Genomic DNA, 17,992 nt, shown 5'->3' with positions numbered 1-17,992 from the left:
TGTCCTAATTTTATTTATTTAAGTCAATTTTTTTGTTTTTTGTTTTTTAAAGCCTTTTAAAACAATTTCTTTTAATTAATTATATATATTTATTTATGTCAATTTTTTTGTTTTTGTTTTTTAAAGTCTACTTTTCAAAAGCTATCGAACCTCCTACCTCATTTTTTCACGTTCTTTGATTTTCCGATTGGATACATTTGGTACCCAATTAATCGATAATTCGCACCGCATCGCGCTATTCGGGGAGCGCTTCCTCCAAAGATTTTTTTCCATATCCATGTTCGAACCCCTAATCCCTAATTAAGAGAATCCGCCGCACAAGTTAAATTATGTATTTATCTTAAAAGTTCATTGACTATGTATAGATGTTTGTAAAATTAGGATACATAAGTTATAATAAATTCTGGTTCCAAATTTGATTTGAATTAAATAATTTCATCAAAATGGAAGTTAAAATATTAAAGGAGTGGAATGAAAATTTTGCTTTTATATAACTATTTTTTATATGGTTGTTGTTGTTGTTGTTGTACACTTGTACTAACACAAATTATATTTCTTTAGTTAAAATAGGGAAAATGACCTAATAATACCTATTTAAGACTCTATATTACGAAACATAAGAATACTTTTTCTTATTTACAAAACATGCCAATAAAATTACAAAGTATATAAGACTTAATGAGATGCCCACGATTTTAGACATTTTTTAAGGAAGAAAATCTGATATTTAAATGTGGACTTCATGTATACACGATAGTTACCATTCAAATTTAATTCTCTCTCTCTCTCCGACATATTTATAAAATTCATCTTCTCTCCTAGTATAAATTTTCAAACCACTATTACAAAGTATTTTTAATTACTAACTTGTGTATTAATTGTATATTCATTTTGAGATATATATGAATTGCGTGTTTTACTTAACTATATAAACTATAGTTTTTTTGAAAACTAGTATATGTATGAAATGTGGAATATATGTCATTTTTTAAATCTATGACAATGTGTATGAAATGCGAACAAATTTAATATGAATTAGTCTTAAAAATGTTGCGATATGTGTATGAAATGGATGGAATTTGGTTTGTACCTCGTAAAACTTATTATATATATATATATACTTTCTCATAATCTATACATACTTTGATCAAATTTTATACAATTTATATGTACTTTATCATAATCACAATATACATACAACTTTTACACATATTTCATACGTAGAAATTGCTAATTTATACATTTATACATATTCATACAAAAAATTAATACTATTTTTCGGTGTATGAACTTTGTATGGAATCGGTTTCTATCAATTACAATTTTATTATACATATTTTTTCAAAATTTATACATACTTTGATTAGATTTTATACAATTTATATGTACTTTATAATAATCAACAATATGTAAAAACTAAGAATCTATTTTTACATATTGAATACGAAAACTATACATATATGTTTTTGGTGTATGAACTTTGTACTATTATAATGAACTTTTTGAGTAAAAGTTGGAGAAAAATTAGGTAATAATATCTCTTAATTTTGAATGGGGAGAGAAAAGTGGATGAAGTAAGGAAGCAAAAGTGGAGAAAATGAACTATATCTCTCCTTACCTTATTTAATGTGTTTTATTTGCTTTTTTTTAATTTACCTAATTCGTATAGATTTTGTAACTTTATCGATATATTTTGTAAACCGAAAAATATCGTCATGTTCATACCATGTACATATATGTTTTTTGCCCGTTAAAATATCTGCTTTTATATCTTGAGTTTAAGCCCGGGCCTCACATAACTAGTTCATCCCATAGGCCCTGAAGCCTAAAGCCTAAAACAATTTCTATTATATATAAATGTGGTAAAGGGACGAACACAGCTTCCCATGGTTGTACCATAGGCTTTAAAAATTGTACACGCAGTGAATACTTGTACCATAAGTTATATAAATTGAACAGTTTAACTAGCTACTTTTTTAATGGGCATATGTCATTTGAATATTTATTCTATCCTCATGTATACACGTATGCACCTCAAATTTAATTCTCCGACACATTTATTTCCTCCGTGCACTTTTACTTGTTCGTAAATGAAGTACTTAACATTACTTTTTTGACATATATATGTGCTGAATATTTATTCTATCCTCATGTATACACGTATGCACCTCAAATTTAATTCTCCGACATATTTATTTCCTCCGTGCACTTTTACTTGTTCGTAAATGAAGTACTCAACATTACTTTTTTAATATTCATTCTCTCCTCATGTATACACATATGCCACTTCAATTTTAATTCTCTGACACATATGTGTTTCCTCCGTGCATTTTTACTTGTTCATAAATAAAGTACTTAACATAAAAATTGTACACGCAATGAATGCTTGCACCAAAAGCTATATAAATTGTACACTTTAACCAACTACTTTTTAATCCATGTGGACATATGTCATAGTACTGAATATTTATTCTATCCTCATGTATACACGTATGCACTTCAAATTTAATTCTCCGATACATATTTATTTCATAAATGAAGTACTCAACATTACTTTTTAAATATTTATTCTCTCCTCATGTATACACATATGCACTTCAATTTTAATTCTCTGACACATATTTATTTCATCCGTGCACTTTTACTTGTTCATAAATGAAGTACTTAACATTACTAAAATATATATATGTCCAAATTTCTTGTTCATTTACAAAATCAAGATAAAATTAATTAAATCTTTCCCATCTTAACCTTTCCGTCCCATATTACTTGGCCACATTACTAAAAATATATGTCCATATTACTTGTTCATTTACAAAACCAAGATAAAATTAATTAAATCTTTCTCATATTATCCTTAGTAATAACTATTCTTGAAAATAGTCAATTTTAATTAGAATGTATTTATTGGAGAGAGATAGGCGTGCGGTAGTAAAATACATCTTTTATTTATAATTTCTTAAGAGGCGTGCAAAAGAAATATGAGATAGAGGGAGTATATATTTTACCATAATATTTATATTTGTTGGTGTAAGTGTCAATAGCCTTTGAAAATGAGTAATTAATGTGAAGGATAAAATTAATAATAAGAACAAAAATTTCTTTCTCTTGATCGTGGACAAGTAAAAGTAAACAGAGGGAGTGACTTTTATCCCCAGTTTTCTTCTTTGTCAATACTTTAAACGTGAAGAGAGGACGAACAATAGCAATGAAAATTTATACCAAAAGTTATATAAATTGTACAGTTTAACCAACTACTTTTTTATCCCACTTGGACATATGTCATAGTACTGAGTATTTATTCTCTTCTCATGTATACATGTATGCACTTCAATTTTAATTCTCCTACACGTATTTATTCCCTCCATGGACTTTCACTTGTTCACTTTTGACTTTTTACGTTCTTTAAGAATTAATAAATGAAGTATATATTTTATCATAATATCCATATTTATTGGTGTATAGTCTCAATAGCCTCAGAAAATGATTTGAAAAAAAGTAATTAATGTGAAGGATAAAATAAGAAGAACAAAAATTTCTTTTTTTAACGTCGACAAGTAAAAGTGAAAGGAGAGAATGAATTTTATCCCCGTTTTCCTTCTTTGTCAATACTTTACTTATTTTACTCTCCTTTGCATTCTCTCATTATTGTTTCTTTACATTATAAAATGTATTTGGTGATTTGCGATATAACATATATCTTTCTAATTTTTATTTCTCTGTAACAATTCTTTTTATCTATAATTGTTAATATAAAAAATTATAATATATTTTTTAATTAATTTAATAAAATATTTTATTAGTTTTGCTTTTAAAAAATCCAATATATACAACAATGGTTCTTATGTTTGGATCTGAACAGTTAATTAATTGAAATGAATATCAACCTGTCGATATACATATAAGATATTAAAAAATTTAAAAGAAAAAATCTAGAATCAAAATATTAATTTTCCCTCATATTCTTACTAATTTTCTTTTTCACATTGATGAACAACTTTCATTATCATAACAATGAGAAAAAAGTTCGACTTTTTCCATCTCAAAGACTTAATTCCATCATATGTTTTTAAATTTTAAACTCCATTTTTTAATTATAACTAAAGTGATGGTACATAAAATACATTTTGTATATCTTGCTATATATAATAACAATTAGAATGTTTTTAAAAGTTATTTTTAAAATACAAACCTTAAAGACTGGTTAATAAAAGTGAATAGACATATTCGGCCCGTGCAATGCACGGGCATGTATGCTAGTATACATATAATGAAGAAACACCCTGAAGTGAAGTGGAAATTTCCTTATGCAGTTTAAAAGCTCGAGAACTGCAAATTTTGTCGAACCTTTCCTTTAAAATTTCCAAGATTAAATGAGTATTTGAACAAAAAGCACTCCACCAAATAAATCCTTACTTACATTACAAATTAGCCACGAGGCCACGATTGCATTGTAACGACTCCAGAGGCGCCCCAAATCTCCTGTATAATCATCTATCTTCTCAAATCCTTCCATGAATCCCAATCTGTTCTTCCCTAGCAAGGCTAATTTCATAGCTATGCTCCATAAGGTAGGGTTGTTCAAAACCGATAACGATTCCGTAAGAATTTAGATTTTTTTATAAGGTTATCAGTTCGATCTGTAACGGTTTTAAATTTTTTTCTTAAAGGGTTAAACGATAACCCGATAATAATATTAAATTACAATTTTCACTTGTTCAGCTGTTACTTATCAGCTTATATTTAGCTTTGCCTCTTCTCTGTTTTTGTACTTTAGCATTTGAGTGGGCTGGCAAAAGTTGACTGCATGAGCCACTATTAGGAACATGAAATGTGTGCATTTGTTTGAGCCTTGCGTGGTATAAATTAAATATTTGGAGAAGAAACGATAGAGGAACCAAAAGTTCCTTATTAGTTAAGCCAATGCCAAATTGCGGGGGCAGTGACATTTTCCTCTGATAACATATTTGATAAAAATGAATTTGAAGTTTTGAAGTTTGTGTCATTTAATATCTCACCTGTAACAATCGAACAGTTAACGACCAATAATTGATAAACCAATAACGGATATCTTAATAGTACTGTAACGATTTAGCATATCTACAAATTGATAACTAATAACATTCAAGACCGAACCAAATCACCCGATAAGCACCCCTACCATAAAGTGTAAATGTCCGATCCTGCCAACATAATTCCAACAGAGAATGATCCTGGTGCGTCTGATGGATATATACAGGTACAAAGGATAATGATGATCCACCTTCTTAGTCGCCACTGTTGCTATTGGACTCTACATTGAAGCTCCTGAGGTTCCATGCAAATCGAATTCACAGTTTATAGATCAAGCTACAAGTTTCTTGAATTCTTCACTATATTCTAAAGTAATTCCCCCCGATCTGTACTCGCGAAACTCTGATATCATGTAGAGTTGCTGAATCCCGGCAACTATTAGAATGAGATGCAAGATTTGAATTCTGAGAAGAAAAAATAATGCAGCAGAGAAGAAGAGAAGTGCCACACTTTTGGGGAAACTATCTTGCATAAAATGGAACAATGTAGAAGCTAAAGAACATACACACTATGCTAGCTCACCTCACTAATCGACTTACTTAACCTACATTGAACTGACTAACTGACTGCTAACTGAGTGCTAACTCTAACTAACAATGGCAATTAATCACCTAACTAACTGCAGTACAAATACCATTAGTTTACCAACTAGAACATAGTAGCTGCAGCTGTTAGCTAGTCGTACATCCAATGTGCAGCATGTTGAGGCTGTACTTCAAAGCACATCAATGCATCTACCAAACTCTGTCACAACATTCTATAAACTTTTTATATCATAAAGATAACTTTTGGAGAAATAATGTAGCAACTTTTAGAACCATAAGATTCTCATAATGTACACAGTAGAGAGGTTATAATGCGGGATGTAATCTGAGTGAAGGAGTTGGAATAAAAGGCAATGACGGAATAATCAAACCATCTAGGCCTTTTTTTCTTCGGTTTGATTCAATTTTCCAATTTTGCGTGAACACTCCTAATTGCAACTAGCATTGTTATCATTTCGTGGACTAAATTATGCCGGCATTATAATTCATGTTTGATAGGATAAGGTGAGATATTCACAATTAAGTTTGAGATTAAATTTATATTATGTTTGATTGACGATATAACATATGGAGTAACTTTTAGAATAGTAAGACTAGCATCCTCATAGTTTACACAATAGATATGTTATAGCGCCTCAGAAAATCTGCACAAATTATACAGATTCTATGTATTGTCAAAAAAGCCACAAATCAAAAATTCTTTAAAGGAGAAATTAGAACACAAATTTATACACATTCATTGGAATTAATCAATAGCAGTACAAGATACCAAACAATCAATACACCACTGTGTTCAACATCTCAGAAAACAAATTCATCCCAATTTCAAAAGACACAAAAGCATCAATACAAGCATATTCAACTTGTTCATACACCAAATCTTCAGCATCCCATTGACTCATAGTAACACTAAAACGCTTCTCCATAACTTTACCAAGAACTTCAAACCCCATTCTCTTCAACCCTATCCTCCCATACTCCTCAACTTCCCTAACAACAACTGCTAACCTGTTCAAATCAACTGGGTTCGCTACAACCAACCCATAATCATTAAACAACTTCAAAACATCCCCATGCACACCAACACCTACGTACGTAAAATTAGGGTTTCCAAGAAAAGCATAAAGAGAGTTCGGTATGTAGTCTGCATGGAGGAGTTGGAATAAAAGGCAACGACGACCAACGCAAAGCTGGAGAAGCGCAACAGGATTTTGGTTGTCGTGGTTAGTACGCGCCGCTAACCACTCAATGTCTAAACCAATAAGGAGTTTATGGAGTCTTTTACGGTGAATGTGAATTGTTTGGCCGATCCATTGATCAACTATGGAAGCTTTTTTTGTAACTGTTACTTTGATTTGGTCTTCGTAGAATGGGACAGTGCAGAATAAGGTTTGAGTTTGGGTTCTTAAGATTTCAGCCATGGTGATTTGTGAGAAGAGGGTAAATTAATTAAGCGTATGGTGACTGGTGAGATTCTTGAATTGGGATTTTGGTGTAATTTTGTGATATTGGAAAGAGATATAGCGGTTAAATAATGTAGAGTTTATATGGAGTTTGCCTATGTTGAGTAGGATTGGGAGCGATCTTTTTCCTTGACTAAATTCTGTTTTGCCAAACAAGAAGAGAAACGCGCAATCTAATAAATAGTCTAACCTTGGTGGGGTGGGGGGGGGGGGGGGGGGGGGGGGGGGGGAGGGTTGAGGGTGTAACAAAATCCTTTTTGGTCTTTTCTTTTTTTCGTCCCACTTCAGTCTTCATCTGTGAATAAACTACTCCCTCCAAGAAGATTATTCTGATTCGGATTATAAAAATACTAGGGTCAAACTAATTAATATCTTGAATTCGGATACAGAGTTTTTAAATATTTTAAAATAAAATTATATATTTAGAAACTGCATAAAAAGTAATCACGCTGTCTCAATTTATTTGACGCTCTTTTTTTTTAGTCAGTCCCAAAAAGAATGACACATTTCTATATTTGGTAACAATTTAACTTTATAATACACATTTTACCCTTAATAAAATAATTTACATCTACACAAATATCTATGACTCATTTTAGACCACAAATTTGAAAAGTCATTCTTTCTTTCTTTATAAACTCTGTGTCAAGTCAAACACCTTCATATAAAATGGGAGGGATGGAGTACTATAAGTCACAATAGTTAACGATTTAAAATATTTAGAAAGTACCTGAAAAAATTATGGTAAAAAAAATATCCTTTGACTATCCAAATAGTAACTAAGACAATCTTTTCGGAACGAAGCGATATTTAATTTTCAGCATGAATTCAAGCCTATAAATATCAAGTTTTTAAAACAAGATTTTAAATATTTAGAAACTATATAAATTTCTATAAGTCACAAAAATTAATAATTCAAAATTTTTTGAAAGACATGAAAACAATGTGTTCAAAGATTTATCAATTATATCACACACTAACCTATAATGCTCAAGGAAGCAGGATGCAAAGAACCAAGAATTCAATAAAAGGATCAAAGCAAAAATACGGCTACCAAACGAAAGGCTACATGATCAATGAGCTAACTAGTGATAACAATATTTGAAAAGATTAAAATTCACAAGACATATCAAAGAAAGTTTATTATCATGTTCTAAACAGAGCAACATTTTTTATTGTGCTTCAATAAAATATGCAGGATAAGTTCCATAGGGGTCCAGAGACAACGCCTGGAAAACTGAAGTGATATGCGGAGGAGCTCTCGATCTTTCTAGCTTTGGCTTTCATTCTAGACACACAACTCACGTAGAGGACCAGATGGTCAGCCTATGCGCCCAGAGATCGACAATTGGGGATAGCCTTACAGCCTGATATTCGAGGAATCATGACATACCTCATTTTCATAATTCACAATCCTCATGTAACAACGGTTTCGACGTGCTTACAGTTAAGGGAGTTAGTTATCTAGGTCAAACCTATATTTACCTCCTCAATCTCTGATTTATACCTGATCGAAAAACTCTGAGCAATACACTTCTACTTGTTTTTACTCTCATTACAATCGGCTTACTGTTTCTATGCATTCGATTGTGGTTTTCGCAGATGTTCAATTCCATCATTTGAAAATTGAATAAACTTCTTATCTTTTTTTTTATCTCATTATTTCCATCATCATACTTGTTTTGCTTAACATTATTTATTTGTCATTGTTTCAAACCTCACATCAAAAAAATTCATAACTAACTTGGGTTAATTTCGTTGTTAAAGACCTCAATCAAATAAACTTAATTGATTTCCTAATAATCAAAATTTAGGCTAAACTATAACTATGGCTATGCTGTAGATAAATTACCTAAAGAGTAAAGATCGTCAAATTTGGAACAAAAAATCACATAAAATAAAAGTAATTAAAGAAATCCCATAAAAGCCACCGAATAACACTACCAGGTACTTCACTATTGATCTACAAAAAACTGGAGGAAAAGAGTAATAATTACGAAAAAATTTAGAAGAGATATTCTAGTGAGAGAAATGTCCAAATAAAGTAATTAAATTAACGCTAATCTAATTTAGAATTAAAGTAGTTGTTTTGTAGATTGGTTGTTTTTTGCAACTTTTCCGGTGCTCAACTAAACCCTCAAGAAAACCCTCCACAAACCCATGAACTAGTACTGAGCCCAATTTAACAATTGTCCTTTAAATGAATATATAGGGTATAAAATTTGTCCTTCAACTTTTCTAGCTCTTGAAGTTGATAATTGTTTGAAATGTGTTTTCTTCTTATAATAATTAATTTTCTTATTCTAATTTTATTTGTTAGTCTTACTGATTGTTATATTTTTGAAGACTTCATAAACAATGTATTTCGCCATTTGAATGTTTCTAGTGACAAAAAAGAATAACGTTTGATATAATTATAAAATGGAGGCTACCATTCCGACAAAACAATGTGCCGGGAGTGAGATGAAGAAAATAAGAGAACTTAGAGAAGATTTGTGTATCTTACTGTGTGTGATTTGTGATGTGCTATCTAGTTATGCAAGAAGAGACTGAGGAGTGGTAAACACAAATAAAGGATTTGTGATGTGATATCTAAAGTAACTCATAGCAAATACATTTTTAGTTTTTAACACATCTACAACAACAGAGTTGACTTCAAGATTTTGATTTGGTTGTAGCTATGTGATAACTTTCGTGTAAGATTATAACATATTTTATAAACTTCTTATCATTAGGTTAACTTTGATATAGAAATAATGTAACTTTTAGAACAATAAAATCTACATCCTCATAATATTAAAGAGGTTATAACGATTCCGTTGCACAAGCTATACAAATTCTCTTTAGGAATCAACTAGTGAAATCATGCACACTTCGAGGCAGATTCAATTTAATAAATTTTCATTTAAATGTCATAAAAGTTCTTTTTAGAATTCATATCAAAATATATAATCTTTCAAAGTTTGACCTATTTTATTACTGACAATTGATTTTCATTTTCTCTAATATTTATCCCTAAGAGTTTTTAGTCTTTTAGAGATACTTGGTTTTCGCATAACCTTAATAGGTGAAAATCATTTTCTTAAAAACCATATAAGGAAAGCAAAAAATTCAAAAAAACATTCAACAAAATTTTAAAACGTGATTTTTGTCTTCGTATTTAATATATGTAGATGGTAAGTACTTTTGTTCTTTCATTAGAGAAATAAAATTTAAGTGTTTTAAAATTCTCCTTGTTTAAAACATATAAAAAGGGGAAGTAAAGGAAAACAACAATAACGAAAACGAAAGGAAAAAAGAAAAAAAAAAAAAAAAAGTATCGGTAGGAGTCTTCCATATAAGTGCAACTGGTCGTTCCCCAACCCCACTCAGCCACTCTACACAAATTTCAAAAAGTAAGTGCAAAGAAACTCCCCTTATATTATGGATAAAAATAATCTCCAATAAAAATAAAATCACAAATTACAAATAATAAGTAATCTTTATGAAATAGCATATAAAAATAAAATTCATGGAAAAACATACTTTGTTGATGCATGAGATTTACTCAAACTGACAATTTCATTTATTTTTACACATTTCACAATACTTCTTGAGAAGAGCTCTTCAATGTGCAGTTTCGAAAAGTGTGATGAAAGCTCTGATAAATAAACTTAAATCCTGCAGTTTAAAAAAAAATTATTATAGAAATACATGAAATTGGACATCAATCAAATATAAACTAAAAAGACTTGTCAAATATATACCTGCTAATTTTGATGTTAGTAAATTATTACTCCAATTTTTTAAAGAAAAAATACACATATCATTCCGTAATTGATCTTGAAACGACCACTAATCTATCAAGTCAAAACAAATTAAATAGAGTAACCTAATGGATCAAAATGCAATCCAAACCCAAACATACAATTTGAAAAATAGGAATCAAAAGTATGTAAGTTTGGAAAATATAAGTTAATAATCGAAGGAAATACATTAATTTTATATTAAAAAAAGAAGTCAATTTTAAAAAAGAAGGGATACTGATTGGATCAGATGAACCTATTATTTGACCAATTTTACACAATCTATTTTGATCTAAGCAGATTCTTGGACTGTTGAGTCATGTCTTATTTATCAAATCTGGTTCGTTTAACTTAGTATAATTTTGAGTCGACCCACTCAATTGTATTTATAACATGTACACACAAAACTCATACATCAAGAATCTTTATAAAATATAAATTTATAATCTTTATAAAAGAACTAATATTCATAATCCATATACGTCTGCATCTATTTTTGCACAAACGAACTAAAAGAAGTAGGAGAAAAAGAAAGGGGACCAAATCCATAACACACAAAAAGGTTGGGATAAAAAAAAGATCATAAAAGAATCAAGCACAAAATCAGAACCGTACGATTTAAAAGATCAACGGCCAGATACAGCCAAGTGTTGTAAAAAAACAAATTTGCTTATTTTCCCCAAATCCCCTCATACTAACGCCGCTATCACACTGCCTTTTCCCCTTCACACACACAGAGCAAACCCTAGCCCCTCTCCAATTCCGGTAAGTATGTTTTAACCCCTTTTCTTTTAGAATAACACACACACAAGGTTGTAAGTATGTTTAACCCCTTTTCTTTTAGAAAAAACACATATCTAATCCTTTCATCAAATCAATCGGTGAATTTTGACTGCTCAATTCAGGTAGTTTTTCACTTTGCTTCGTTTTTATTTGCCGTATTTTGTTAATGTTGCTACACCCGTTTGTCACATTTTGCTGTTTATCCCCTTTATTTAGCATTTATATTTGATGATAATAGTCAGATACTGTATTTTAATTCAATCCATTAAAGTAATGCCTTATTGTCGGAAACAAGGTTGCATTCTATTGTGGTTTGTATTATTTAAAATTTGAACCTCGGTTATCAGTATTAATATTATTAGGGAAAATTATGCTCTACGACGTAGCCCATATTTTGAGTTTGTTACCCGGTTTAGCCCATATTCGTATATAAACACCTTTTGTACATTATTATAACCAACTTTGAATTGCATGTCCATGTGCCGAGGGTCTACCGGAAACATCCTCTCTACCTCCCAAGGTAGGGGTAAGGTCTGCGAACATTCTACCCTCCCCAGACCCCACTTTGTGGGATTACACTGGGTATGTTGTTGTTCTTGTTGTACATTATTATAGACTTTTATCCAAGGTTTATACATTATGTATAATGTTGTATAATATTGTATATTGGGCTATGTGGCGTAATAATTTATGTTGGGCTGTATTTTTGAAATTTTTTCTGTTTATTATGCTAGCATTATCTTATTGTTGTTTATTTTACTTTGGTTATCTCTAATATTTTTATGTCAGTACTTTGTTTATTGGTGTTGATTGTTCTTCTGTTGATTTATTTCTACTAGTTTCTTAATCCATCGTCATTACGTCGTTTTGTTGTTAATTTGTGGGTTTATTCTTTTTGGTTTTCCTTAAAAATGTATTTCATGCATCTGCAAAGAAGCAATATGACTTTGGTAAATTCAGGAAATATTTCTATCTCAATCTATGTATAACTAAAGGTCCCATCCCAGGACCGCCCCAAAAAAGGATAAAAAGAGCTAAAATATTCTCTTAGTGCCTAAAGTGTTCTCGGTGCAGGAATTAGATTGTCAACTTTTATATTAGGGGAAACTTTAAGGTTGGATATCCTGTATTCCGTTTTATGTTGAGTGGCTAGCCAGAAGTATAAGGTGGTGAAGAAATCTTAGGATTGTTGATGGGAAATAATAAATTTTATACTGTATTTGCTTAATGGGTGGGGAACATAATTGTAGTTTAAATTGAATTCACGTGGAAATCTTTGTCAGGCTTTAGATAATTAAAGAACGACAACACGAAGTACAATTATAGAGAGTTTAATTCAGGCCTGGAGCATTTGTTTATCATCACTAACTTTTACTGTAGACGGGTAGACTTCATTGTGTGTGTTGTTTTGGATTAGCTACCCTACAGATGTAGCATGCATGTCCTTGAAACTTTTGTACAGTCCAGCTCTTTTTAGAGCTGTTTTGTTAATAATACTAATAGTTACCTTCATAAATAAAATGGGGTGGAGAAGTACTTGAATTGCTAACTTCGGGTGAATTTGATCGCAACTTTGGCATTATCCTTGATATAGCAGTCCAACCTCCATTTTGGAACCAAACACAGATTGATCTACTGCCTTTGTCTCTGTTCCCAAGTATTCCAGTGCCAAATAAATGTCATGTCCAACACCCTGATGTTTTAAGGTTTATGCTTGGACTGTGGGTGATGTAATGGTCATGTAGCTGAGAGATAGAAGAAATGGAGAAGCCTAAAAAGTTCTCCTCAGGAACTCATGTTGACATGTTGAGAGAGAGAGAGAGAGATATAGGAGAGCCTTTGAGCTAAAGAAATCTCTTTACGAGCCTTTGAGCTAAAGAAATCTCTTTACGACACATCTATAGGAATTCAATGTGTTTTATATGTACATGTGGAACTCATTAAGCATTTGTAGTGAATAAATGATTAGCTAGAATCTATATATAGGAACTGAAACCTTTAAGATCTTTTTCTATTCACCTCCTATATGGATTAATCCCTTATTCTCAATTATGTACCTTAAAACAATAACAACATACCCAGTATAATCCCACCAGGTGGGCTTTGGGGAGGTAGAGTGTATGCAGACCTTACGCCTACCTTGTTAATGTAGAGAAGTTGCTTCCGATAGACCTTACCCCTCATTCTCAATTATGCACCTTATCTAAAAAATTAGGCTGCTTATAGTACAAAAATCATATCCTTAAGGTTGCTAAGTTGTTATTGGATATGTTACCATAGACTCTCCAAGTGAATTCTGTTTGTTGTAAGTTGTTCTTGTCTGTGTTACTAACACGTTTTCCGGCTTTCCTTGTTCTTTTCGCTGTTGCCAAAACAGGGTGTTCTTTGATATGTCTAGTAGGCAAGATTCAGATATTGATGATGATTTCAGTGAACTTTACAAGGAATATACTGGCCCTGTTAGATCCAACACATCTAAGGAACAAGATAAAGCAGTGACAGAAAAAAGGCCTCATGTTGGTTCAGATGAGGAAGAAGAGGATGCCCGCGACCCCAATGCTGTTCCGACGGATTTTACTAGCAGGGAAGCGAAGGTTTGGGAAGCTAAATCCAAAGCTACTGAGAGAAACTGGAAGAAACGGAAGGAGGAAGAAATGATTTGTAAAATATGTGGAGAGTCAGGCCACTTTACTCAGGTACTGCTTTGTATTGGGGTTCTTATTAGCATTCTTTGTTTCTACTATTTGGGTGACACAGTAGGGAGAGAGATTCACAAGACTGATAGGAAATATTTACATTTTAGTCAATCCATTTACTATATAATCTCTTGCGTTCCTCACACTTGCTCTCTAGGATGTAGATTCATCTTTTTCCTGAGAAAAATTGGTGAGAGAACTTTAGTTGGTTGTTTTTTTGTTTGTTATCACAGTCTTACTCCTTAGTATTCTCCTTTCTATTCTGGTGAAGGCAATGTCCGGTTCAATACAATTATCAGATGTTTGCAGAGCAACATCTCCTTTTGTTTGTTGATATAGTGGGTCAGCTGGCATAATATAAACTGGTCATTACACTCATACTCCTTGCTATTTCCCCTTCTAACTAACGAATTTTAAAATCATTCTTTTGGGCTTGGGTAAATAGGAAAACTGAAAATCTATCCATGACAAATCTTTCTTGCACATACTGGTTTCTCTTCTCAAAAGTATATCTTTCTTGCATATACTAGTATCTCACTTGATAACTAGAACTGGCGCTGACTGATATAAGAGCATTAACTCTGACTGGGATGACCCCTTTGATAGTCCCTGTAATCCTTTTCTTTTATGACAAGTTTTTCTGTATGCCGTTTCTATCAGCCCAAGTAGGATTCTGATAAGGTTTTGGGCGAACAGATGATGGCTTTATTAACAAATCTTGTTTCACACAAGATATGTGATTACTGTTTAACTAATATAAAGGAGGCTGTCTATCCAAAAAACAAAAGGGTGTGTCCCTCCATATCTGTCAAAGGTTTTTTTCTCATCAAATGGCCAAAGTTTATGTTGTGTGCTAAACAAACCATGTTTAGGGATGTCCATCTACTCTCGGAGCGAGTCGTAAGTCTCAAGATTTCTTTGAGAGAGTGCCTGCAAGGGAAAGCCACGTGAAAGCTTTATTCACTGAGAAAGTTATAAATCAAATTGAGAAGGATGTTGGCTGCAAAATCAAAATGGAGGAGAAGTTTATTATAGTCAGCGGTAAGGACAGATTGATCTTAAGAAAAGGAGTGGATGCTGTACATAAAATTAAAGAAGAGGCCGACAAGAAGGGTCCTTCTAGTTCTCAGGTGTCCAGATCAAGGTCACCTGAGCGCCGAAGTCCTGTTAGCTCTCGCATGGCACGTTCTGATTCTCAGAGATCCAATCACAGCCCTCAGAGTGCACCACAGTTACACCATAGGTACGGAAGACAAGAAAAGGTTGTTGATGATCGCGGTCACGATGATTTTCACAAAATTGCAAGGGGTAGTTCACAAGGTAGGAAAGCAAATAGTCCACTATCTCTTTTACATGTAGATCACACTTTAGACTTTTAGCCTGCTTTTGGTTTCTTATTTTCCCTTCTACATGCAACTTTGGGAATTAAATTTTGTGAGTATGAACTAAGCAGGGCTTGTTCTGATGTTGATTTGTTTTCTTTCATAATGTATGTTGCTCAGTTTATCTTTCTTTTTCCTTTTGTGGCAGCAAGAGGTAAGTTCTTTTCAAGCATTCTGTTCGATTCTGATGTAACATTCCTGGTGGTCTCAAATGAACGGATTGTGTCCCACAATGAAAATTTTCACTGAAAGTATGTAGACACTCGTTTGCTTCAGATGGGTTGACTATGAGATTTTAAGATAGTTTGCCATGTTAAAGCTGCCATCATTGTTAGAGTTCTTCACTGGAAGTGCTTAACCCACTCTTCATTTGATGAAGCTTATGGTAATGATGGAGCCAGAGGTCGATCAAGCCTGTCAAAGTCTCCGGCACGCCCCGCTTATATGAGTAACTCGTATAATTCATATGATGGTCATGGTCAGGGCAGGGGTGTCTACAGGTCTGATGGTTGGGATGCGAGTAGACGTGGTTCTGATATGAAAACTAACCATACTTTTGACCGTCCCTCCATTCCACAATCCTTAGAGAATGTTGAATTGGAATACCAAAAGGATGCCATAGATCTAGGAAGAATTCGGGACAAGGAAGAAGATGAAGAAAATCACAAGCATAGAGAGGTATGAAGATTTACTTCAAATTTCATTTTTCCTTTTGCTTTTTTCCATTTGGATTATTATTTTATTTCAGACATGTTTTTGGCTTTGAAGAAGGGGATCTTCTCTGAAGCCCGTAGTGCTGATGTGATAATCAATTTCCAATCAGCCTGTGCTTTTATGTGAGGACTCTAATCATCACTTTGTTTTGGTTTGTCAAATTCTAGGCCATCAGGGAAGTAAGAGAGAACTACATAAAGAAATTGGCCGTCCTTAGAGTTGAACATGCAAAGCAATGGGAAGAGTTTCTTCAACATGATGCACAAAGGAGGCAACAACGGGCAGGACAACATATGCCAGCCTCCGGGTTTGGGGGTTACAATCAACACAGTTATCAAGAATATGAGAACTCTGCAGGTAATCCACATTATTCTGGACCGAACATACCAATGGAACCACGGGAAAGGTATCCAAACCCTATGGATAACTACCATCCATCGAGGCCACATGACAGTTATGGGGACTTTCAGCGTCAGAGGCGTGATGATTTTGGGAAAGCCTATAATCGATACTAAATGGGTAGATTGGAGTTTTTTGTGGTGAGTTGTCTTACCCTTTTGGTAAGCTGAGAGCTCTAAATTTCATTTTACGTTTCAACTAAAGAATTGGCTCTGGCATTTTTAGGTGTGTGGGCCCTGTTCGTCATAAAATGTGTTCTTTAAGGTATTATTTGAAAGTATTTTGTAAATATTGGATCTTTGAATTCTCTTGCTGCTTTTGTTGGATAGGGTGACGGATGTTTGATTTTTATATAAGATTTTGTAGCTTCTCTTTACTTAGATGCATTTAATTAATTAGGACTTCAAAATTTTCAGGATGCAAGTTGGTGGAGTCTGAGGGTTCACTGCGATGAATCAGTCTGAGCAAGTTCTGTTTGGATATATAGAAAGATCATGAGAGATGCCGAGTATGGTACCGTTCGTAAAGACAATTGAATCAGGGTTCTTATTTGGGATTATGGCGGTATATTATCTAGACTAGTGAAGTTTGAGCTCTGGCATGAGATTTGGAAATTCTGAATATCATGGTATAGTTGCCTACTTTTCCGTTCTTTCAATAGCGCAGATGCTTTGAGAAGCTTTTCATCAAATGATGAGTGATATAATTTTCATAATGCTGGTGATTTTAGAGAGTAATGTTCTCTTCGTCGCAAACTGGTGGATACATCCTGCCCCCTACCCCTGGTTCCCTTTGGCATTTAATCGTTATATTTGTTATGTTAGCAAATCAAATTAAATCATAATGCCGCCTCATCTGCTTCTTTATGACTAAATTACAGCAATCTGGTTGCTTTTCTTAAGATTTTCACTTGCTTGGACTGTTTCATTTGCATGCTGAGGTGCACACAAGTTAGTCTTGATATAACTGGTTGTAAAAAAGAAATTGTTTCATTTTCATGGTTCTCTAATCTTAGTTCATGTAAGGCGTTCATTTATTCATAAAATAAAAAGATGATTCTAATGGTTTTTTTGTGCACTCACTAGATACACTGGCCTCTGTTTCGCACTCCAGAAAAGTATTGTCATCGATGCTTTGACTTGACTAATATTG

The 17,992-nt window shown here is 32.7% G+C and overlaps 2 protein-coding genes across 7 annotated transcripts; one reads left to right on the top strand and one right to left on the bottom strand.

Annotated features, from left to right (window-relative positions):
- Window positions 1-6,308: 6,308 nt before the first annotated feature.
- LOC132030364 (uncharacterized) lies at window positions 6,309-7,216 on the bottom strand. Its single transcript, XM_059419972.1, has one exon. The coding sequence runs from the start codon at window positions 7,037-7,039 to the stop codon at window positions 6,395-6,397; it is 645 nt and encodes a 214-aa protein (XP_059275955.1). The 5' UTR covers window positions 7,040-7,216; the 3' UTR covers window positions 6,309-6,394.
- A 4,286-nt stretch (window positions 7,217-11,502) lies between these two features.
- On the top strand, window positions 11,503-17,577 carry LOC132030362 (uncharacterized). Of its 6 annotated transcripts, none has more exons than XM_059419966.1 (8): window positions 11,568-11,663; window positions 11,713-11,771; window positions 14,027-14,345; window positions 15,218-15,665; window positions 16,107-16,405; window positions 16,609-16,980; window positions 17,066-17,104; window positions 17,257-17,577. In XM_059419966.1, the coding sequence occupies exons 3-6, from the start codon at window positions 14,040-14,042 to the stop codon at window positions 16,954-16,956; spliced, it is 1,401 nt and encodes a 466-aa protein (XP_059275949.1). In that variant the 5' UTR covers window positions 11,568-11,663; window positions 11,713-11,771; window positions 14,027-14,039; the 3' UTR covers window positions 16,957-16,980; window positions 17,066-17,104; window positions 17,257-17,577. The 6 variants fall into 6 exon arrangements, with proteins under 6 accessions (XP_059275952.1, XP_059275949.1, XP_059275951.1 ...); XM_059419968.1 differs by having other exon boundaries at window positions 16,609-16,983; window positions 17,071-17,104; XM_059419969.1 differs by lacking the exon at window positions 11,713-11,771 and having other exon boundaries at window positions 11,503-11,631.
- The last annotated feature ends 415 nt before the right edge of the window (window positions 17,578-17,992 follow it).

This window comes from Lycium ferocissimum, chromosome 9 (genome assembly GCF_029784015.1).
Source record: "Lycium ferocissimum isolate CSIRO_LF1 chromosome 9, AGI_CSIRO_Lferr_CH_V1, whole genome shotgun sequence".
Classification (NCBI taxonomy): Eukaryota; Viridiplantae; Streptophyta; class Magnoliopsida; order Solanales; family Solanaceae; genus Lycium; species Lycium ferocissimum.
Note: the sequence above shows the minus strand (reverse complement) of the source record. Positions and strands in the feature narration are given on the sequence as shown.

What these genes read in the sequence shown, in the direction of transcription:
- LOC132030362 (XM_059419969.1), top strand. Translation starts at nt 14,040, where the DNA reads ATGTCTAGTAGGCAAGATTCAGATATTGATGATGATTTCAGTGAACTT. An exon ending in TGCAAGGGGTAGTTCACAAG is followed by an intron (nt 15,666 to 16,106) that starts GTAGGAAAGCAA and finishes CATTTGATGAAG; the next exon opens with CTTATGGTAATGATGGAGCC. An exon ending in AAAATCACAAGCATAGAGAG is followed by an intron (nt 16,406 to 16,608) that starts GTATGAAGATTT and finishes GTCAAATTCTAG; the next exon opens with GCCATCAGGGAAGTAAGAGA.
- LOC132030364 (XM_059419972.1), bottom strand. Translation starts at nt 7,039, where the DNA reads ATGGCTGAAATCTTAAGAACCCAAACTCAAACCTTATTCTGCACTGTC.